The 23158-nt window shown below is 43.2% G+C and overlaps 1 protein-coding gene across 1 annotated transcript in view; it reads left to right on the forward strand.

Annotated features, from left to right (window-relative positions):
* Positions 1-18338, forward strand: part of CNTNAP2 (contactin associated protein 2) — a 1943304-nt gene extending 1924966 nt beyond the window's left edge. Inside the window, exons 23-24 of the mRNA XM_044246794.1 lie at positions 9457-9537; positions 13052-18338. Of these exons, the coding sequence (XP_044102729.1) occupies positions 9457-9537; positions 13052-13251 (281 nt within the window). The 3' untranslated portion in view covers positions 13252-18338. The remainder of the gene's footprint in view (positions 1-9456; positions 9538-13051) is intronic.
* The last annotated feature ends 4820 nt before the right edge of the window (positions 18339-23158 follow it).

Consider the following 23158-nt stretch of genomic DNA (forward strand, 5'->3'; position numbering starts at 1 on the left):
ATGGACGACCCAGCATTCTGGAAAATGTGTCTGTTTCCTCTCCTGCGTGCCTTCCAGTGCGACCGTAACATCAAGAACCTAGGTGCCAATATCACAATATTTCCCCCCCATATGCTTGCTTTACAGAAGAAACTTGTGTTATTCTTCTTTTTAACCCAGAAAGATCTCCAAGGACATGCCTTAGATAGTCAATTATTTAACTCCTTGGCTGTTTCTTCTGCAACTGCTCTTAATATTGGCTAGTGATAGACTGTCCCCCTCTGCATTCAGAATACTAAGGAATCGAACTTAGAAATTAAAGCAGCGTTCCAGTAGTAGCTTTCACAACACTGGAAGGAATGGGACTAAAGGAAATGAACAGGGGCATCTGTCATGCAACTCCTTGAAAACACACAAGTGATTCGGCCAAAAACCTGAAAACGAGCAAAACCAAAGTTTCTCAGAAGGAATTCTTTTAATTCCCTCTGAGACACCACATTAAAGTAAAACACATGGGCAGAACAGCCAGAGATACAGATCACCGAAGGTCTCAGCTCAAGCACTGCCCTCCAGGTGAGGTTTGCGGTCAAGCCCCCTGTTCGAAATGCAGAGTCCCAGGCCCCACGCCAGACCAACCCAGTCAGAATCTGCATTTCCACAGGATCCCAGGCAGCTGGTAGGGGACCCTAAAGGCACATCAGAATGCAGTGCAGGAGATTCTTAAGTCTAGTGAACAAACTGAGGGTGGCTGGAAGGGAGGGGCGGGGAGGGGGCAGGAGGTGACTGGGGGATGGGCATTAAGGAGGCATGTGATGCAATGAACACTGGGTGTGATATGCAGCTGATGAATCACTGAAATCTCTGACACTAATAATACACAGTATGTTAATTAAATTAAATTAAAAACAAAATTTTTTAAAAGAAATACAAGGAAGAAGAAAAGGCTTAGAGAGCCCTCCAGGGACACAGCGCACGGTGTGCACTGACCTCCCTCCACTGAAAGAGAAGTGTCAGCCCGGGAAGGGGATGGGGGATCCTGCCGCTGCTGGGTACAGCGTGGAAACCTGGTTTTCCCTCAAAAAGGGGGTTAAATCGATCATATTCCCCCAGACTGGGGCTTCTCCATCCCTGAGATCAGCTTGGATTTATTTACGCCCCGAGGCAGGGGAAACCGTGCTCCGATCCGCACGCCCCGGCAGACAGGAGCATGGCAGCCTTCCTGTGAAGGGAGCACCACACCCCCGGGCTCCCCAGCCCTTGCTCTGGGGCTCCCTGATCTAGACTTTCAAGGCTCGGCTTGAGAACTACAGCCGGACGCACGGGAAGCGGCTTCAGTGGGTCCAGGGGGCACTTAGGTGGCCGGCACCTCCCCGCCCGGCAGGACTCTGAACCTGGCCGTGGATTTAGCCTCTTCCTCGGGAGGGAGACGTTGAGGGATCCAGCCTGTGAAGGCATGTCCTCTGATCCACGAGTGCCCAGGACATCATCCAGCAACAGCTCTGACACTCGACTCAGAAACAATGACAACTAACAAGAAGAAATCATTTGCCCACCTGACACCTTTGTCCCACGTGAAAATGGATACCATGTGCCATACCTGTGTTTATTTCATGGAATACAAAGCCTGAGCTTCTGTCGGTAACAAGCTAGTTCCAATTCAACCACCTCTATATAGTTTATCAGCCAAAAGAATGCAATGTCAGCCTAGTCCTGGAACATCAGCAAAGCTTTGGTCCTAAAAGGCAATGGAGACAATTCAGAATTGGCTTTAAAAAAAAAAAAAAAAGGAGGAAATCTAATGTAATCATTTGCCCATTCAGTTCTTTTGTGTAGAAGTTGGCATAATTCAAACACTCAGACATACAGCAGATGATGACCAGTTCCTGTGTTCTGTGTATTGTCACCTAATGAACCTCTTCTGGTCACGCCATCTCTGACGCCTGCGCATGCAGCTGCCACTTGCTCCCTCCTTTAAGAAGCTGGAAAGGGGGGGCGCCTGGGTGGCTCAGTGGGTTAAGCCGATGCCTTTGGCTCAGGTCATGATCTCAGGGTCCTGGGATCGAGTCCCGCATCGGGCTCTCTGCTCAGCAGGGAGCCTGCTTCCCTCGCTCTCTCTGCCTGCCTCTCCATCTACTTGTGATCTCTCTCCGTCAAATAAATAAATAAAATCTTTTAAAAAAAAAAAAAAAAAAGAAGCTGGAAAGGGAAGGTTGTTTAACTTCTCCAGTCAGAAGCCAAAATCCATAATCTCTTCCCCATCTGAAATTGAAATTCTGGCTGGCTGTCTTTCTGCAAAAACGGAAGTGTAGAGGTATATATACGAGAGTGAGGCTCGTGCGGATACGTGCCACGCTCCATTTGCCTGGATAAAACCCGGCAGCTTGAGGAACCTCTCCCTCCTGATAACGTGGTCAACCAGAGCCTCTGAAAATAAAACAACGTCCCCTTACAGCTTTACCATCTTAGTCAGCCACCATTTGTGTTCATACATTTCTAAAATACCAGTCAGTAGTGAATGGCTGAAACAAATTCTTTGAAAAAATTAACAATTTTCTGCCATCGAGCTCAGACTGGAAGAGAGAATGAAGCAAAATGAAACAAAGACGCTGAGAAGAACAAAGACATGTTATACATCATCTAGCCCAGCCCCCGTTGTAAAAATCACGGGGCAATCCAAATTAAATTATAACTAATAGCAGCAGTTTTGTTCAAGTGTCTCAAATTATCACTTTAGATGCCGAAGCTCAAGTGGTTTCCATGGCGATATTTTCTCTAGGAGATGTCAGCTACTATCTAATTTTTTCGTCCCTGATATATGACAACCTGAAGCTTTTAGTGTCTTTCACTTGGGGGGTTTTATGTTAGATAATCTCGATTTATTTTTATATGCATTTAAATGTGTGTTTTATTTGCAATTGGTTTCTGAGCCCAAAGTCTACAATTTTACATATATTGAAAGTTAGTAAATAAGAACTGCAACTATTTATCTTGTGTAGTTAAAAAAAAAAAATTGCTTTACTGCTCCATCCTCACCTGTCTGCTCAATGGGACAAGCAAGAAATGTGAGGCTAAAGAATATGAATCTCTCTTTAATATTCTCTTCTTACAACGGTCTTTTAAACCATTTATTTGTACTTTAGCACCTGCCTGGAAACTTTCTCTGTTCGTTTTTCACATTCTATATTCGCAGTCAACAATTATATTCTGACACTGATGTTTTAAAGTACAATTCACAAGTCACGATTTCATAGTTTCACAAGTATTTTCACGGTGGTAAAAACCATGCTTTCTGTTCTGGAACCAGGGGAATCTTGGTCTTCTGTTCTCTGACAGTGTTCATTCGGGGGTTATTGCATTGTTCGGCTGATCCCGTCACCATGTGGAATTATCCTTTGTCAGATAAAATGTCTCTCATGTCTTTCAAAGCCAGACAAGTACAGTCAGAAGCCTTCCTATATCCTTGGCTTCCCCAGGCAGGTGTCCAACCACAGTGAGAACCTCAAAACCATCCTGTCATGGGGCACCTGGCTGGCTCAGTGAGTTAAGCCTCTGCCTTCAGCTCAGGTCATGATCTCAGGGTCCAGGGATCGAGTCCCGCACGGGGCTCTCTGCTCAGCAGGGACCCTTCTTCCTTCTCTCTCTCTCTGCCTGCCTCCCTGCCTACTTGTGATCTCCCTCTCTCTGTCCAATTAATAAATAAAATCTTTAAAAAAACAAAACAAAACATGCCATCATGTTGGAGGTTCGCTAGAGCCAGTGTAGACCATGTACAGCGATGGGGAACCACTTTCCCTAGCCCTGCTCTTACTATGTTTATTTTCATATTAGAAACCGTTCAGCTTAGTGTTTTGCAAGCAGTTTCCAGAGTCAGTGTCCTGGGTTCAAACCCTGGCTCTTCCCTGGCTGGTCATGAGACCTCAGACAAGCTTGGAGCCTTTCCAAGTGGGCTGAGTACGCCAGCCTCTCAGGGTTCAACGTGAGGATGACATGAGTTCATTCGTGAGAAGGACTTACACAGTGCCTGACTTACAGCAAGTGCCATTATTATATTTCCTGAAGAACTTGCTCCTGAAATTTGAGTTTCATGTGATTTACGTGTCGTGCTCCACAATGGAAGGAAAATGCTTGCAGGTTGATTCTACCCACGACTTGCTCTTCCGGGCCTTAATGTCGAGAGTCATCCAAATGGTGACTAGTTTTATAATCTAGAATTTTGAGCTTTATTGCTCATCACATATAAACAACCTACATAGTGACCTGTGATGTCCCTCGCCTCCTGGCAGGCGGGGCTCAGAACTTGCCCCAGCACTCAGGAGCCCCGTTCGTCTCCACTGCAAGGGGAGGGCGCCCCCCTCGCCCCTGCGCAGCACTCAGAATAAGAAGTGCTGATTTCGCTGTCATTTGCTTTCCTGGTAAATCCTGCCAAGAATGCAGCAAAAGGAAGGGCAAAACGCCATGGGAACCAGAATAAAATTTTCATGCTTTCTATTCTTTTGGGGGGAGGAAATCACATTTTTTTTTCACCCAGTTCGAAGATCTGATCACTCTACTGTATGTGTGTAATTATGGAGAACATCTCCCCCCTGGCCTGCTCTTAAAAGTTTGTTGTTTCCTTCCTTGTTTTCCACCTGAAGACCGAGGAGGAGGGAGAGCACACCAGTACTGAGCTCTCAGGGCGCTTTGCATGTGGCAAAGACAACGTCCGTGTGTCGAGTGTGAATCTGACCTGTGTCTGAATATGTTTGGGGCCTATGGTCAGTTTTCTTTCTCTGGGCGAGAAGGGCAGTAGGCGTGCACGTAGGGCTCTGAAGCCTCAGCCGGGCTGTTGAACAAGCGCGTGTGCAGGTCAAGAACCCCTCCACGTGGGTTCCTCCAGCAACGCGCTCTGCCGGTCCTCCGCTGGGCAGGGAAGGGGACGGGAGCTAACCCCTGGGTGTGCAAAGGGAATATGGTCTGTGCATGGTCGGTGTAATGGGGGAGGCCAGATGGACAAGAGGACATGAACAAGAGAAGTAAGCAGAAACGCACACGCTTCTGTGAGGTGCTAAGTCAGAACTGGCGTAGCCCCATGCTTTGGATGTTAGCATCACGCTCTGCGACGTGGAGGTCCAGGGGAAGTGTGCTGAATCTGGTCTTTGCCTATTTGATGCAAGTCTGGTCTTGAGACTATTAATACCTAGAGTCTGATTTGTTTGTTTGTTTGTTTGTTTGTTTGAAGTAGACTCCGTGCCCAGCATGGGACTCAGATTCATGCACGACCCTGAGATCAAGAGCCCCATGCTCTACCAACAGAACCAGCCAGTCTGTATTGACCTACCCATGACTTTTCCCAAAATATACGTTCCTTGATACTGCTGCACCCCTAAAATTGCTCAGCTCGCCCAGCAAGCCAGGGGTGGGATGGAGCAGAATGAAGCCTGGGTCATGGATGAGCTCTGTGCTCTGTTCTCACTTGTGTCTCTTGGTTTCCGTGTTTCCTGATGTGCATTTCCCAGAGGATGTCGGGACCCTGGGGAAAAGGACAGTTACAATGAATCATTTCAAATATATCTATCAGAATAGCAATTGCTGGGCTCGCCAGAGTGAAACAGATTTACCTCAGGGAGTAAGGGCTCACATGCACTAGGACAACCAGGCTTAAGTAATAAATAAGGCCATGAAAATAGAAATCCTCACACGAGAATCAGAACCCTGCCCTTGAATTTCATAAGGACTCCCGTTGTACCTGAGGGTTTCCCACAGGTCGTTTTCTGATAATCACCAAAGACTAGTGGACACAGGAACCACTAGTGTCTTTCCGTACCCAGTGTGCTCATTTTCTTTATTGGGAAGGATACGCATGCTGCCTCGCTTTAAGGGTTGAGTCAGGTAACTGACTTTTAAATTAGACCTGCACCAGAGACTTAATTATTAGAAGAGGCTACAGAAACATTTGCACACGTACCTCTTAGTGGACTGATTTTAACAAATACCTCATTAGCTTTTGCTACTTGTCGGCACTATGTCATTGGGTCTGCAAACATAATTAAGATCGGCCCCGGCCTTTAAGAGGGTGGCTAGCATGTAAGGAGGGATGAGAATTAAGACTGATCGCCCTTGACACGTGGCTAAGGATGATTTTAGGAGAGAGGTAGGATTTGGTGGACATGGAGAGGAAGGGCAGGTGGATGTGAAACAGCTGAGCGTGGATGGGTGGACGAGCAGGAATGAGCAAGGACATGTCCACCGCAGCATCGGCAGTGTCCGGTGGAGCAGTGGTCCTGGCAGGGAGGAAGCAGGAGGGAAGTTCAGCTCACAGGAGGCCTCCCTCCCCCTGCCAAGGCGTTCGGATTTAAAACCAAAAGCAATCCTGGCATATTTTTAAATGGTATCTCCTAACTCTTGTTGTTCTTCGAGGGCCATCTGAGGTCATACCCCCACCTTCCACTACTGTTTGTGTCCGTAACTTCAAGGGGCCCAGAGAGAGGCATGTCCATATCGCTAGACATCTGTGTTTTTCTGCAGCTTTGTAGCCAAGGATGCAAAGCCCATAAAGTAGGTTTGGAAGCAAAGAGAAAGCATGCTGTCTTCCACATCCGCATTACCCGAAGCAGAAAAGCAAACAGTTTCATAATATCATGAATATCACACAAGAGAATAATAACAAAATTGCCACTGTAATTTTTTGTCTCCATGCTTAATGTATTTTGAAGGTTCATATTATTTCAGAGTGGTGAGGAGATTTCTGTGTTCATCAAAAAGAGATGGGAAATAGGAGTCACTCATCAAATACTAAATGTCCAGTAGATCTCTCCATCTGGGTGTCCCACAGGTCTCTTAAACTCAGTGTGTCCAAGACAGACCAGATTTCTCTCCCTCGTCCCCTCGAAAGGCTCCTCCTCCTCCATGGGTCCTGCCCCAGCTAATCTGTCTGAACCCTGGGACTTCCTCACCTGGCTGTCTCTTCCCAGCCCTCCAAAGGCAGGATGGGGAAGAAGGTTGTCTTGGGAATTCATCCTGCCTGATTTTAAATCCCAGCTGGGCCACTTACAAGCTTGATGACTTTCTAGAAGGACATGGACTAAATCGTGTCCAGAGAAGAGTGATTACATTGTCAGAAGGCCTGGAAACTACATCAAGGATAGGCACTGAAAGTGTAAGCTTTCATCCTTGGAAAGAAACCCTCAGTCTCTCCATCTTGGAAGGATGGTTTATGCCAGGGAATTACGTGCATTAATAACCAGATCTTACTGTGGCCCTGTGAGTGTATGAGTTACAACACAGCAACTACAAAGCAATTTCAGGCAATTTACTGAAAATATATAGGGTCATAACTATAACCACATCCATGCTTCAGATGAGTGTTTTGACTACATAAACCAAACCCTTCAACGGGGCACGGAAAGTTCTCATTAATAACAATTTTCATCTTTTTTATTGTTCACTGTGTATCCCCAGCACATAGAATGGTGCCTGACATACGGCAGGCGTTCTGGAAAGATGTGTTGAATGATTGAGTACATTCATTTGTCACATCTAGCAATAATACTTCTCTCAAGAGAAAGCTCAGGTTTATAGAAGAAACTGAGGTTTCTAAAAACATTATTTGTTTTATGTAAGCCATTTTTACTCATACAGGGTAAGTTTATGACATCAGGCGATGAGCCTATAAATGCAAGATCATTGCATCGTTGGGCTGACACTTGGGTTTTGAGTATCAGTCCATGACGTCTACCCCAGAAACTCCTGGAGGGCAGGGGAGAGTTGCTGGATCCCACCGCGGTCCGTGTTGGCTCTGCCCCTTTCCCTTCTCCCTAGATTTAGGGTTGGACCAGTTAAAATAAGCACATAATACCAAAAGTTCTCTCCCACATCCACCAGCTAAGGAGGGAAGGGGATAGGAAAAGTCCCGAGGACTCAGAGATAAGTTCTCTTTCATTTGTATCTTTCTTAGTGTCTGTGTTTTAAACAAATCAACAGGTGTGAGTGGCACTGATGGCCAAGCTGATCTGGAATACGATGCATCCAGGAAAGGATAATTTTCCTGGTCTTAAGTAAGAATATCGAGTCGAAGAGAGAAAGGGTTAAAGAGTCTTTGCTGGTGGAATCTGAAATCTCTCTCTTTGGCCGCCCTATTTGCTAGGGAAAAGGAGAAGAAAGGCTCACCTACTTCTCTTTTTAAGATTTTATTTATTTATTTAACAGACAGAGAGAGCATGAGCAGGGGAGAGAGGCAGAGGAAAAGCAACCTCCCACTGAGCAGGGAGCCCGATGCAGGACTCCGTCCCTGGGATCGTGACCAGAGCCGAAACCAGAGACTTAACTGCCTGCGCCACCCAGGCACCCCTCTCTGTCCTTTCTTCGTTATGCTGGGAATCTTTAGAAGTAGAGCTTGAGGATGAGCCTTGGAAAACCTGAGTCCCCAGTGAGAGTCTCCTGAAATCGTAACATAAGCCTGTTTCCTCGGTGTGTGCACATGGAGTTATCCCAAACAACTAGTTTAATTTTTTTTTTTTTTTAATCTCTAATTGATGCCATCCAGTAGCCATGGCTCTGACTAGATAAGGTAACGTGCTGGAGGAGAAGCTGCTTCTGTAGGAGTGTTTGCCTGAAACCGTAACTTCCCAAATAGAAACCCAGTGAATGTAGAATCATCTTTGAAGCTTAATTGGTTTGTTTGCGTAATGAAGACCCATCGAAAGGCTTCAGGATCTGTTTGCCTTGAAATATATCTTAGAGAAGACTGGAATTTAATACCACTGGTTCTTTTTTTTTTTTTTTAATAATAGGGAAAGAAACAGTAATTTCATTAGGCAGTTTATGTTATTCTCAACTCTTGGGAAATCTTACTCCTGTACAAATTCCTGACACGTACTGTTTTGTTAGGAACATGTAAAATATTAATTTAAAGAAATGATTCCTTTTTAAGCTGATACTATAGGCTGTAAAAAGCTCTACAAAAATAGTCAAGGTCACCAGTTATGAATGGGATAAAAGTGGATAGGAGGCAGATTTCAGCCAAACATAAGAAAAAGTATTCTAGTACATAAGTCGGCCTGTCCTGGAGTGGGAACAGGCTGAGAGAGAGTTCTGATTCTCTAACATTCCTCCAAAGGCTTTACAGCACTTCTCTGGGCCTCGTGTCAGGGAGAACCAGGCAAACAGTATGAGCGCACTGTCATTTGTTTAATCTGGGCGCAGAGGAGCTCTGACCTTGTGGAAATGATAACAAGATGGTCTAAAACTGACATCTCGTCTGGAAACACAGGATGCATTGAAGAGTTGTATGAAGAAATGTGCATCAGGGCACCTGACTGGCTCAGTCGGTAGAGCATCCGACTCCTGGTCCAAGGGTTGTGAGTTCAAGACCCAAGCTGTGCATGGAGTCTACTTTTAAAAAAATAAAATAAAATATAAAGCAGAAATACCCATCAAATTTGGGAGGATTGTTGGTATCCTTGACTCTTACATTTGACTGTTTCATGTCTTCCTCCGCAGCCAGTGCCGATTTTCCATATAATCCAGGCCAAGGTCAAGCTATAAGAAATGGAGTCAACAGAAACTCGGCTATCATTGGAGGTGAGTGATTTACAGAACAGGCTTTCATGTGCGCTACTCCCCTGTGGAAAGTAAAAATTTCAATAAAATCATAGTTGTAAAGAAAACAGTCATGTAGATTTTTACTTGATTCATTTTGCTAATTAAATATGACTTAAGATTGTAGAATATGGATGTGCGGACATCTAGCTACCTTTCACTGCTGATCCATAAATAAAGGAGGGGGTGCGGAGCTAGCCAACACCTGACCAGGCAGGGAGGACGGCGTGCAGTCGCCAGGACGTCCTTATCCCCTTTCATTTCCGTTCTGATTCCCTCCCCTCCCAGATGGCCCAGGATAGCTTACTCCAAAAGTAGGAAGGACTAAGCCGGTCTGCTTTGAGTTGTCTTAATAAAACTCCTCGGAATTGAATAAGCTAGGGTATCTAAAATATTCTAGCCTTCTTTCTCACCACGGACAACAGCAGAATGATGGAACTCTCCAAACACAGACCCTCCTATCTGGGTCAGTATGGACATCCCTGTTGCCCACAGCCTTCTTCTCTGCCTGCACGTTCTGTCTTGGTTCATAAGGATGCTTCCTGCCTGTCTGAGTATTGCTACTGTTGTCAGCATGTCAGCAATTTTGAGCCCAGCCAGTCACCTTGGCTCAGCCAGTAGGTTTCTTTTCCACATGGAGACAGTAGATGCCTCTAGAACTAGAATACATTCAGAACGCTGCTTAAATCACATTGTCCAAAGTTCTGGTGTAATCTTATCAAGGTCCCTATCCTCACTGATTTTTGCTTTTTTAAGATCAACTTTGTTGAAGTATAAAGCAGACTTACTCACATGGAGCAGGTCAGTGACGAGACAAAGAGGCACACCCATAACCACCACCACAATCAGGCGATGGAGCATTGCCATCCGCGGAAGCGCTTTGTGCCCATCCTTTCCCCCATACCAGTCCCAACCAAGGCAAGCTCTGATCTGCTTTTTGTCTCGTAGATGACTTCTACCTCCTTTAGAACTTCACATAAATGGAATCCTAGAGTATGCCACCTGTGGTGCCTTACTTCTGCTCAACACAGTGTTTCTGAGAACTACCGTTGTTGCATGGATCAATAGTTTGTTTTAATTGTCAAGTTGTATTCTATTGTATGAGCGCACTGTCATTTGTTTAATCTGCTTTCCTGTCGCTGTTTGGTTTGTCTCCAGATTGCAGCTATTTTGAATAAAGCTGCTATGAATATGCTTGTTGAAGCCTTCTATGAACATAAGTTTTCATTTCTCTTTGGTAATTCTAGCAGCACAGCTGCTGTGTGTTCTAGAAAGTGGATATTAAACTTTGTAAGAAATTGCTATCCAGTTCTCCAAAAATGGTTGAACCACTTTGCATTCCCATAATTACTATCTGGGAGGTTAGGTTTGCTCCACAATCTTATCAACCCTTGGTATTTTCGGGCTTCCAAATCTTAGCCACTCTAGTGGATGAGTAGTGGTAACTCATTGAGGTTTTAGAGGCGATTTCTGGTGACTATTTGTTTTGAACATCTTTTCACATGCTTATTGCCATTTATAAATCTTTTGTGAAATGCCTGTTTAAAACTATTTGGTCATCTTTTATTTTTTTAATTTTTTTAAGATTTTAAGATTTTATTTATTTACTTGACAGAAAGAAACATAGCTAGAGAGTGAACACAAGCAGGGTGTTTGTCATCTTTTAACTGGATTGTTTTACCTCTTCTTTTGAGTTAAAACAGTTTTTTATATTCTAGATAGTTTAAGTCCTTTGTCAGACATCTGTATTGTGAATATTTTCTCCCAGTCTGTGACATGCCTTTTCATTTTCTTAGTGGTATTTTTTGAAAAGCAAGAGGTTAAAATTTTGATAAAGTCCAGTTTTTCAAATCTTTTTATACTTTGTGATTTTTTAAATTCTATCTTTTAAATATACCTGTTCAAGGTTGTGAAGATTTTTTCTCCTGTGTTTTCTTCTAGAACTTTTATAGCTGTGGTTTCTGTTACTAAGTCTGTCATCACTTTGAGTTGTTACATAGTGTGGTATAAAGGTCAAAGCCATTATTTTCCAAATTAATACTAGTTATTCCAAGACCATTTGTTGAAAAGACCATATTTTCCAAATTTAATTTCCTTGGAGCTTTTGCCAAAGATCAATAGGCCATATATGTATATGTCTTTTTTCTGGGATATATATCTATATATCTATCTTTACCCAAGACCATACTTGCTTTATTGCATAATTCTTTAATCTCCAGTTATATCTTTTTTGTTTTTCAAAATCATGTTGGCTATTCTGGATGCTTTGCATTGCCTGATAAAATTTAGAATCAACTTATAAATTTCTACCAAAAAAAAAGTTTGCTGTCATTTTCATTGAGATTGCGTTAGATCTATAAATGGACATCTAAACAATATTGGGTACTTAAGTTCTTAAACATGATCTATCTATCCATTTACTGACATCTTTAATTTTTCCCAGTAAGGTTTTATGGTCTTGAGTACATAGCCTTGAACAATTGTATTCAGGTTGTTTTATTATAAATGGTATTATTTTATTACTTTTTAAAATGTTTATTACTTTATTACTAGCAATATTTTTCCAACTATTTTTGGCTAGTACATAAAAACACAATTGATTTTTGTATATTGACTTTATATCTCTCCTATGACCTAGCTAAATTTATTCTTAGTTCTAGAAACTTTTTTTTTAACATACCCCTTAGGATTTTCTACATAGATAATCATATCACCTGAGAATAAAGAAAATGTTTATTTCTTCTCAATCTGCACCTTTTTCTTTCTTTTTTATTCATTTTCTTGCATTGGCTTGGGCTCTCAGTACATTGAGAGAACTATATTCTTCCATTGTTCCATATTTTAGAGAAAATCCATTTATTCTTTTGGTATTAAGATATTAGCTGTAGGTTTCTCACAGGTACCTTTTATCAGGTTGAGAAAGTTGCCTTCTACTGATGGTTTCTGAGATGCTTTATAATGAGTGGAGGTTGAAGCTTGTCTGGTCCTTTTTCTCCTGTATTTTTCTTCATTGTGGTAAATTACATCACTTTATTCCTTTCATGTTATACCAATCTTGCATTCCTAGAATTAACACCACTTAATCACAATATATTCTTTTCTGGATTTGATTGGCTAAAATTTTGATTGCTGGATTTGATTGGCTAAAATTTTACTGAAGGGGACTCTTGCTCTGTAGTTTTGTTTTTTGTTTTTTTGTTTTGGTTTGGTTTTTTGTGATGTGTTTCGTCTTGGTATCAGGATGATGCTGGGCTTTTTAAATGGGTTGAACAGTGGTTCCTCCTGTCTGTTTAATTGCCTATCAATTAACACAGCTGTGAATTGATCCTGTTTCCTTTCAGTCCTGTCCATTTCTGTTGCTGTTCTTTTTTGGAGTTTTGTATTCTGTATGGGGGAGGGTGGTGTCTGAGGGAATCCAGGTACCTGGGGGAAGGTGGTGTTGGAGAGATGAATCTGAGGTCTGTTGAATGACCAGTGCTTCTCCTGTCTCCACCAGGGGTCATCGCTGTGGTGATTTTCACCATTCTCTGCACCTTGGTCTTCCTCATTCGCTACATGTTCCGCCACAAGGGCACCTACCACACCAATGAAGCAAAGGGAGCAGAGTCCGCAGAGAGCGCCGACGCCGCCATCATGAACAACGACCCCAATTTCACAGAGACCATTGATGAGAGCAAAAAGGAATGGCTCATCTGAGGGGTGGCTCTTTGGCTATGGGAGAGGGAAGGGCAAGTTATTAGGGAGGAGGGAAAGGGACAAAAGCACCCTACTTCATACCCTTGAGCACATCCTTAAAATATCAGCACAAGTTGGGGGAGGCAAGCAACAGAAAATTCTGGAGACGGATTGCCACAAAAAAAAAAAAATACTTTTTAATATTTCTTTATAGCTGAGGTTCCCCTTCTGTATCAACTCAAAATAATACAAAAAATGCTTTTAGAGTTTAAGAAATGGTTGAAATTTGTAGGTAATACCGTCTTATTTTGTGTGTGTTTAGAGGTGTTCTAAAAAACCCATGGTAACAGGGCAAGTTTTCTACATTTTTAAGAGCCCTTAGAATGTGGATATTTTTTCTTGAGAAAAGCTGATGCTCATGGCCTCCAGCATTCTCTTCCTTTTGCATATAGTCGATTTTTAATGGGCTATCATAGTAACTAGTTCGTGTTCATACAGTATTTCTTTTCGTGTCCTGTAAATTGGAAAAGGAAAGAAAGGGGCAAAGAGAACATATTATCTGCCAGGTTTCAAAGAGTCCTCAATCTATGCCAATTCTCTGAGAGCTCCCGCCTGAAACAGAAAGGAAAGAAGGAAGAGAGCATGGTCCCTGCTGTGTAACAACAGAACCAACACAACAGAGAGAAGCATTAAGAACCAGGGAAGTAGTCTTCTGTTGGGATTGTTGGTGTATCTTTCATCAAATTCTACAAGCCGGTGCTGTTCTTGTGTGTAGTCCTAGACCTATTCACTGTCTGTGACTGTCAGCTATAATCCAGTGGTGATCAGCTGTTACAAAAGACTTCTCCTCTGCTTTACCTGCAACATGTTAGGTTATGTTGTATGTTTGGGGGGGCACCTCAATGGGGAATTAGAGCCAGATGTTAATGATTTGCTCGCTCTGTTTCTTTTATAGTTGTAGCAAGCATATGGACACTTTCTAGTGAATGCATAAATTAGGTTGCTCTAATTTGCTTTAAATCTCTAGTTTTGAAGCCCCTGTGACAAAATCCTAGCAGACCAGTTCCTCTGAATGGACATACCACAATAAAGCCAAGTTATGCTTGCTATCATTATTGCTTTACTCGGAATCATATGGAAAACGCTGCCATATTTTACACCATCTACTCCATGAACTGCTGTTCCATCCTAAATAGACACACTGCCATGTTCGGAGATGTCTTTGACAGATACATTTGAACCAGGTTCATCACAAACCTGGTAACGGATGCTTACCTCTCAGAGAATGGACACATGTAGATAGCTACACGTCAGTCTAATCAGGAATCCTGACCAACTTTTTCCATCAAATAACTCCTGGATTTTATTTAAAAATGATTGACTTTGTAAACAACTGGGACAAAGCTCCTATTGGAGCATCAAAAAAAATAATAATTTCATTTATTTATTTATAAAAACCACACAAAGGTTATTTCTAGGATGACTACCATTTATGATCATTTTAGTTCAGGCTCTTAATAAGTACTCTTAAAATTTTTTTTCAGACTCCAACATTCTGAGGAATTAAAAAGGATCCCTTTTTTCCTTTTCCTGGAAGGGGGTAAGATGAGATTAAAAAGGTATTGTTGCTATTTTTCTGATAGTGTGCCTCAGTGAGATGGAAATTCTGGTTGTTAGGTTATATATACATGTTTTTCAAAATCCTCGGTATGCCTAACTTACGGGAGGATCTCAGCTTCTTGGGTGATGAAAAATATTATCTAGAGTTGCCAATGGCATATTGTACTGGTACATTACACATTCTAAAGGAGACATCGAACAGGTTAATTCCCATTAAAGTCAAGGTAACAGAACCAAAGGGAACCCCCTTTACAGTTGCTGACCTCAGCCACAATCACAAACACACTTAACTTAAAAAGGTCTCAATCATTATTCCATAAACACATTGTCAAATGAAAAGTACGTGGTATGACTAAGCAGCTGAACCAGCTTTTAAGAATACAGCTTTTACGAATGATGTATTCAAAACAAAGGCTATTTATTTAGCCAAGATGACTACCATGAAGGGTTCTTTCATGTATTGTCAAATTACAGAAGCAAATTTTAAACATTATGTTTAGTAGAAATGTTTCTGATTTTTCAAACCTATTTCCTAGGTATGACTTTTACACTTAACCCATAATGCCAGATGGAAATTGATTACTTCATGCAATTCCCATGATAGCTTTCATCTTTATGCATTGTCTCTGCACTTCCCCTTTCTTCCCAAAGTGACTAAGGGGTCAAAACAATCAAAAACAGCCCCTGACACTAAAATGTTTTCACCCTCTCTTTTCTCTCTCTTCTTCCCATTTTCCTGCCATGAAAGATGAAGAACAAAACCCAACCCTTCTCTCACCAAGTTTGAAAACCCAGGGCGCTGGAATGACTTAGAGGGATCAGTGGGTCTCCCAAATCACCATCATTAAGACATACATGTGACACCGTTTTTCCATGTTAGGGGAGTACAGTCGGGCTAGCAGACAAGACACTGAAAGGTGGATAAGGTATTAAGTAACTAAGTTAAGTGCCAAGTGAGTGCTGGAAATCCTCGTCTTCTCTTTGGAATTGTGGTCCTCACCGAAAGTCCTCAGGGTCTTTGTGAAGGCCACATCCAGTACATTCTAAATGGTAAATAATTCATGTGAAGATAAGGAAGCCTCTCTTTTTTCCAGCCCCCTCCCTTGAAAGCTCCACATAGTACCCCCTGGACAGCCCTGACATTGTGACCCACACTCAGTGCCTAGTCCTGCTTGTCAGTCACATTCCACACAGTGTGAACCTCTTTTATCCCAGGACCTGATCAAGCGAGTCCAAAGACGCTGGCGGTAGCCCCTTTAAATAATAATGAACAGATTAAACAAACCCCCAGAAAGAAAAATTTTTAGAGACAAGAGGCTGCCATACACTTACGGGAAAAGCTGATGGTCGAGTGAGGGCGATCAGTGCAGGAAACACCATCTGGGCACAGAGCAAGCATCTGCGTTTTGAGAAGGGAGGAGCAGGACTTTGAAAGCAAAATCCATGCCATTCTCAGCTCTCAAAATAACATATTCCCTAGACCCCAAGGAGACTAGCTCAGGAGGTGAGAGGTTGTGTTGTCAAGTTCTCTGAATCTTAATCCAGAAGACTGTTTCCCCTTCTGACTTTCAACCAACTGCTCAAAAAAAGAAAAAAGAATAAAGGACAGAGAGAGAAAGAGGAAGACTGTTCTGTGCAAGTTTTTATTAAGAAGCTAGAAACAAGGGTTTGGAGTGCATTTTGTTGGACAATTTCCTATTGCCCTCCATTTGCTACACAAGAATCCTTTACTAACAGGAGCAGGGATTCAGAGGCGCAGAAGAAGAATTGCATGAAGAAAAGAGGAGATCTTAGGCCATTCCTGAATGTCTGTGGAGTAGCCCCCAGACGCTAGCAGAAAGCTAGGCACCAAGACAAACCATAGGAAGCACTTATGGAAGGAGTAGCTTCCAGTTAGGAAAACACGATGTCAGTGTTTGTCCAGAAGAAACTTCTATTTCCTTCTATACTGGATCTGTTTTTTTCAATCCTCCCACTAACTCTTTTTCTCCCTTTCTTTTCTTGTATGGTGTAAACATTTTGTTTGTGTCTCCAAACAATAAGCACCTAATTTAAACCTCTTAATACTGTTACCTTTTCACCATCCCGTCAAGCAGTTTTCAAAAAGAGAGGAAGGAGTTATTAAATTGAATTCCAGTTAGCCAGCCAAAATGGGTCCCAGGTTACTAGTTGGCAGTAGAACCAACTGATCCTGAAACAGAGGAGAAACACAACGGTTCTAGCCGACTTGGGCTAAAACCAATGGGCGCCATGTTTAATGTGATGTCTTGGTGAGGATGGACCCTGAGAATCAGCTGATAGAGTCCTAACCCTTTCTCTCTCCCCGACTTGCTATGTGACCTGGGTCAAGCCTCAGTCCCTCTTGGCCCGTATTGGGGATACAGTTCTGCCTACTTAAAAAGACCAACTGTGAGGCACCATGCCTTCTTGAGGGCAGCATACTTTGACATCCACATATAAAGACCCAAGTCAATGGAGCCTACTGGAAGATTTACTTTCTGGCCTTTGGTTCTTAATCCCGCCAAAGAAACAATGTGGCCACATCCGGAAGTGTACAGATTTCGGAGACAATTGCTCTACAACTGTCCAATTATTCATCAAGGAGACTGCCCGAGAGCTAACTTGTCAACCCTGGGAGATGCGACAGGCGAAGGCCAGAGAAATCAGAACTTCATGGGCACAAAACCCAGAGTTCCCACGCAGACATGACTGACAGCTTACACACGCACCCCCTCCCGGTTGCCCCCGGGCTGGCTCACACACAAGACAACATGAGAAACAAATGGGATTCTTTCGCATAGCCTAGTGCCACCTTGCCTACACCACACATACCCTGCATGATAATATTGGTGACTCTAGAATAGATTTCTTTCACAGCAGTATTTTCTGGATACCAATGGTATGTCACACGCATAGTCAATGAAATAGGGAAACCGTATCAAAAAGTTGATTGTCTCCCGTGGAGCAAAGACTGGCAAAAGGGTAGTAGAGATACGTGAGCACGCAGGAATTCATATCCAACGCGCATTTACAAGTTCACTTTCCAGATGAGAACGTGCTTTAAGAGCAGGTCTACACAGATGGGCCTGCAACATTTCCAAGGCTCGGTTTATTGGAAACAGCAACTGCTGGGTTCTGACATGGCTAGGAAGACATCCCCTCATGTGGGCCAAAAAACCATTCAGATGTTACTGATTCTGAGTTCGGTTGGGTTTTTATGTTTTTTTCAGTGAGCATGGTGACTGCGGAGGTCAGGGTTATGGAAAGCTGGGCTAAGTATTCTTTCTGTAAAGTCGATTAGGATTCCACCCTGTGAAATGACCCAAAAGTTCACTCTCTAAAAGCAACAGCATGTAACATAGAATGAAAGAAGGAAACTATGTATGTATGCCTAATATTCTTTGTGAATGTCTTTCATTTAACTGAAATTATATTAGAAACAAGATTGATAAATAAAAAATCCAAAATAGTTTTAATTATCCTAAAAAGCGACCCTTTGTGCTTTGTTCCACATGATTCTCTTAGAAGCAGTTTTCAACTGTCAGCAAAGAAAGTTCCAAGCACTGAAATATACATCTGTTGGGAAGATAATCTTTCTCAAAATGGCAGAGATGCAGTCACTCCTCACAGATGGGTCTTCAGTGGACGTTTTCATTGTTAACCTTCTCTGGCCAACCCCCACTCCCATCAACCTTCCTGGTTTTCTTAAGGTAGCATAATGGATATTGGCTTCGTGTTTGGGGTTAACTTACACATAGCTTGATAAAATGCGGTTAGAGTTAAGTGATGTCCCGGATACATTCTGAGCCTTGACTGGAATGAGACAGTAACACTGTATAATGGACCAATGGATTCAGGCCCGTCAGCTAGACAACACAGATTTACAGCATGTCCAGAGGCTCACGTCTTTCTAAATGCACTCCACGTGCATTAAGAGCTGTGGTCCTAAGTTATTGTTCCCACGTGCTGGTCTTCAGTTAACATTGGGAAGCCATTTCCTTTTAATCAATGCTCGGTAAAGCATTTAAACTTAACACCAAATAAGTGTGAAGCCCAGTTAAAAGCCCAACCTCTCTGTTCTTTAGCAATTCCCAAGGCCAGTCTACAGAAACGACACTCCAGTCTTCCAGAAAGTTATGCCATGAGGTTCTTGGTGATGATCCAGCTTTACGATTGTGACCCAACAGGCAGAGGGAAATGTCGTCAATCCCCCTTGAGCAAAGAGAGCCAGCACTTCAAAAGTTCACAACAGATTTTGAGAGCAGGCATTTTAGACCTTGGCATCTCCACCAAGAAGGTGTGAGGCACCTCCATTCCTGGTGCCACCTACCATAAACCACGTGGACATAGAGATCGGTGATTTCCGCGAGCACAGTGACTTCATTGGGCACGAGACAGGATCTGCTTAATGAATGGGGGATAGAGAAGGAGAGAAGGCCGAAGGGAGAATTGCAGGAGGAGATTGTACTCTTTGTCAGTGGTGACATGGCATGATGGACCTACCAGAACATCGAGAAAAGGAATAATTGTGTTATCTTTTGAGAAAGAGTTTGTATGGATTATGCAGAAAGCTAACTCTTGACAGCAAATGGTATGAGTAACCATTAGCTCATGCTCACTTGTCCTTGGTCACTCTCCAAACCATGAAATCACTGAAGGCTGAGCTAAATAATCCTTATGCCTGACGGTCACTGTCTAGCAGCGACCCATCCCCACATCCACAAACACACCCAGCACGCCTACAAAGGACCAGGAAGAGAACACAACCTTTCTTTTCAGATCACATTTCCATGGTCTTTCCATTCATCTTAGTTCATCTGCTGGGCATATGGTAAGTAACATCTCTCGGGACAGGGTAAGGAAATGAACACAGATACCAAGTCTTCGCCAAAGGAATGAAAACATTTCTTTTGAGTCCCCTGACCTAAAGCATGAGAAAGTTATTCATTTCTTCCAAAAAACAGAAATTCACAATCCTGAAATTTCAACTACGATATGACAGACATGAAAAGGGCCAAGAGGACGAAAATACTGAAGTTACTCTGTGTCACAAACAGAAATTTGAAGATAAAACTCTTAAGCCTAGGGAGATGAGAGCTGACATGGCACGCAAGGACAGGCTTCTCAGAATGACACAGAGGGTAAATGTGAGATTACTCCCTGAGAGCCAAGACCTCAGGACGAGGAACAAACTCCAAAGCTGGGAAGAAGTCACACTTAGGACAAGTCAGGGAAAGAACACTTTCTAGCGATAGTAAGAATGATTACAGGTGAAAAATCAACCCAACAACATATGATTAGCTCCCAAAACTAACAGATTATTTCAATAATGAACTCATTTTAAAGGGAAATCAAATTCTGGAATCAATTCATCTAAATGCTTATGGAGTACCTCCTAGGCACTTGGCAGTATTCCAGATATGAAGGATTCACTGGAGAACAAGACAGACACATCCCTGCTCTCGGGAACTTAGGTTCTAATGAAAAGAGAGAAGCCAATAAATAATATGGAACAAACGAGAACTACGAAGGAGGGATTCATTTTAATTCATTTAATAGGATGCTGTGACAGCATGACTGAGTGGCTGCTTCCTACAGGTGGAGAGGTAGGACTTCTCCACAGAGGGACAGTGAAGCTGAGAACTGAAGGGGAGGGGGGCCTTGTTCTAGATGAGGAAACAACTGATGCAAAGGCCCTGAGGTCACAGTGAGCTTGGAACTTAGACCCAGAGAGTCAATGTGTCTGGGAGGAGGAAGGAAGAAGATACCACCCAATATGTGACCATTGGTTCTGACCAAATTCTGAATAGGAGAGACTCAAAAATAACAACTTGAAGGTTTATACAGAATATATGTGTCACAGTTCTCTAGAGAAACAACATCAGAAGGAGCAAGAGAGGGATTTTTTTTTTTAAATTTTTATTTATTTGTCAGAGAGAGAGGAGCAAGAGCGAGCACAGGAAGACAGAGAGGCAGGCAGAGGCAGAGAGAGAAGCAGGCTCCCTGCCAAGCAAGGAGCCCGACATGGGACTCGATCCCAGGACACCGGGATCATGACCCGAGCCAAAGGCAGCTGCCCAACCAACTGAGCCACCCAGGTGTCCCGAGAGGGATTTATTTTTAAAAATTGGCTCTTGTATTGTGGCTGGCAAATCCAAGATCCATAGGGCAGGCTGGCTGGTTAGAACCCCAGGCAGGACCCCTCTGCTTTGAGGAATCCTCAGGTTTTGGTCCTAATGCCTTCAGCTGATTAGGTGAGGCCCACCCACATTATGACCCGTGATCTCCTTTACTTACAGTCAACTGACTGCCATTGTTAATCACATATGCAGAATACCCTCACAGCGACATGTAGACCAGTGCTTGATCAGCCACCCGGGCACCAGAGCCAGGCCAGGTTGACCCACAAAATTAAGCATCACTGAGGGCTCCACAAAGGCACCACAGGGTAGAAGGCAGAATTATCTGGAACATCTGTGCGTGTGAGTCAAGCAGGAACTCATTCGATCTTACCCTTCCAGTTACGTCCAGTAGAATCTGAAGTTCTTAACAATCTCAAGCAAGGAGCAATGGGCTCCTTGACAAGGTGGAAAACCAGACTGTCAGTGGTGGGACGGCTACCCAGGCGCAGCCCCCGACAATCTCAAACTCACCCATTCAAGCCATGTTTGAAGATGTTCATCTTGGTGATGTTCGCGTGGTGAGGGTCTGAAGGGAGTGTGAGGAGGGGTTAGGAGGCCACGTTTTCAAAATCGGCACCACCATCTAGTAGCTTCTTGATCTGTGTTGCTTCATCATCTGTAAAATGGGAATAACAACAGAATTGAGCCGATGGGATTCCTGTAAGGACCAGCTGAGGCATGTGAAATTCTGAGAACAGTGCGGACATAGGAAGCTCACTATTGAGGTAGCTTTATAAAAAATATTTTTATTGAAGGATGCCTGAGTGGCTCAGTCAGTTAAGGATCTGGCTTTGGCTCAGGTCATGATCCCAGGATCCTGGAATCAAGTCCCACATCAGGCTCCCTACACAGTGGGGAGTCTGCTTCTACCTCGACCCGCCGCTCCCCATGCTTGTGCACGCGCGCGCTCTCTCTCTCTCAAATAAATAAATGAAAATCCTAAAAAAAATTTTTTTAAGATTTTTTATTTATTTGACAGAAAGAGACATAGTGAAAGAGGGGAACACAAGCAGGAGGAGTGGGAGAAGGAGAAGCAGGTTTCCTGCCAAGCAGGGAGCCCAATGCAGGGCTCAATCCCAGGACCCTGGCATCATGACCTGAGCTGAAGGCAGACACTTAACGACTGAGCCATCCAGGTGCCCCTTAAAAAATATCTTTAATGATTTGTAACCTACCCTAGAGAAATTCTTGTGAAGGTCCATAAATGGGGCATGTATAAGGACACTTGTAGGAGTGTCTTTGGTGGCCAAGATTTGCAGGCATCCCAAATGTTTATCCCAAGAAAAGCTGTTATGTGTTATGAGTTAAAGTGAGTGTACTGGAGTAGACCACACAGCTGGCAGAAGTAGCAGACCAGCTTCACAGACAGCCATCTGAGGTCTTTTATCTTAAGAATATAGTACAGAGTGAAAAGTATAAGAAATAAAATGAGGTTCAGAAAACAAAAGAATTTATTAACACGAAACACCTACACACAGAACAACAAAACATTTTGCAAGGGAACATGAATCACTAAGGATACATATATGAAAATATAGACCCTTCTATAAAATATATTTCACATACAAAATACTACCTTGGCAGGGAAAAGAAACAGGAGCGGGGTTGGGATGGAAAATAAAGTAAAACAAGAGAGACTTCGTGTGGACGGATCATGATAAGATGCCGTATTCTGAGCAGTGCCAACTTCACTGTCAGACTGTGAGGGGGTTTGCGGGGGGCTGGGAGGAGAGACAGAACAGGAGTCGCGTTGCAGGGGGAGGGATTAAAGTGAGAACCACGAAGGACTGATGCGGGGGTGGGGGAGGTGTGTGGCAGGAAATGTAACAGCCGCTACAGTAATTCAAGAAGTCAGTATCAGTATATGAGCAAAGGCAATATGCAAAGAGATGGACAGCAGAGCATGTCTGTTCTTTAAGTGCGGTTCGTGGGGATGCCTGGGTGGCTCAGGGGCTGAAGCCTCTGACTTTTGATTTCAGCTCAGGTCAGGATCTCAGGGTCCTGAGATCGAACCCTGGATGGGGCCCCAAACTCAGCAGGGAATCTACTTTTCTCCCTCCCTTTCTGCCTTTCGCCATCCCCCTCTCTTCCTCTCTCTAATGTAAGTAAATAAAATAAGAAATAAA

Source organism: Neovison vison, chromosome 4 (genome assembly GCF_020171115.1).
Source record: "Neovison vison isolate M4711 chromosome 4, ASM_NN_V1, whole genome shotgun sequence".
In the NCBI taxonomy this organism is placed as follows: domain Eukaryota; kingdom Metazoa; phylum Chordata; class Mammalia; order Carnivora; family Mustelidae; genus Neogale; species Neogale vison.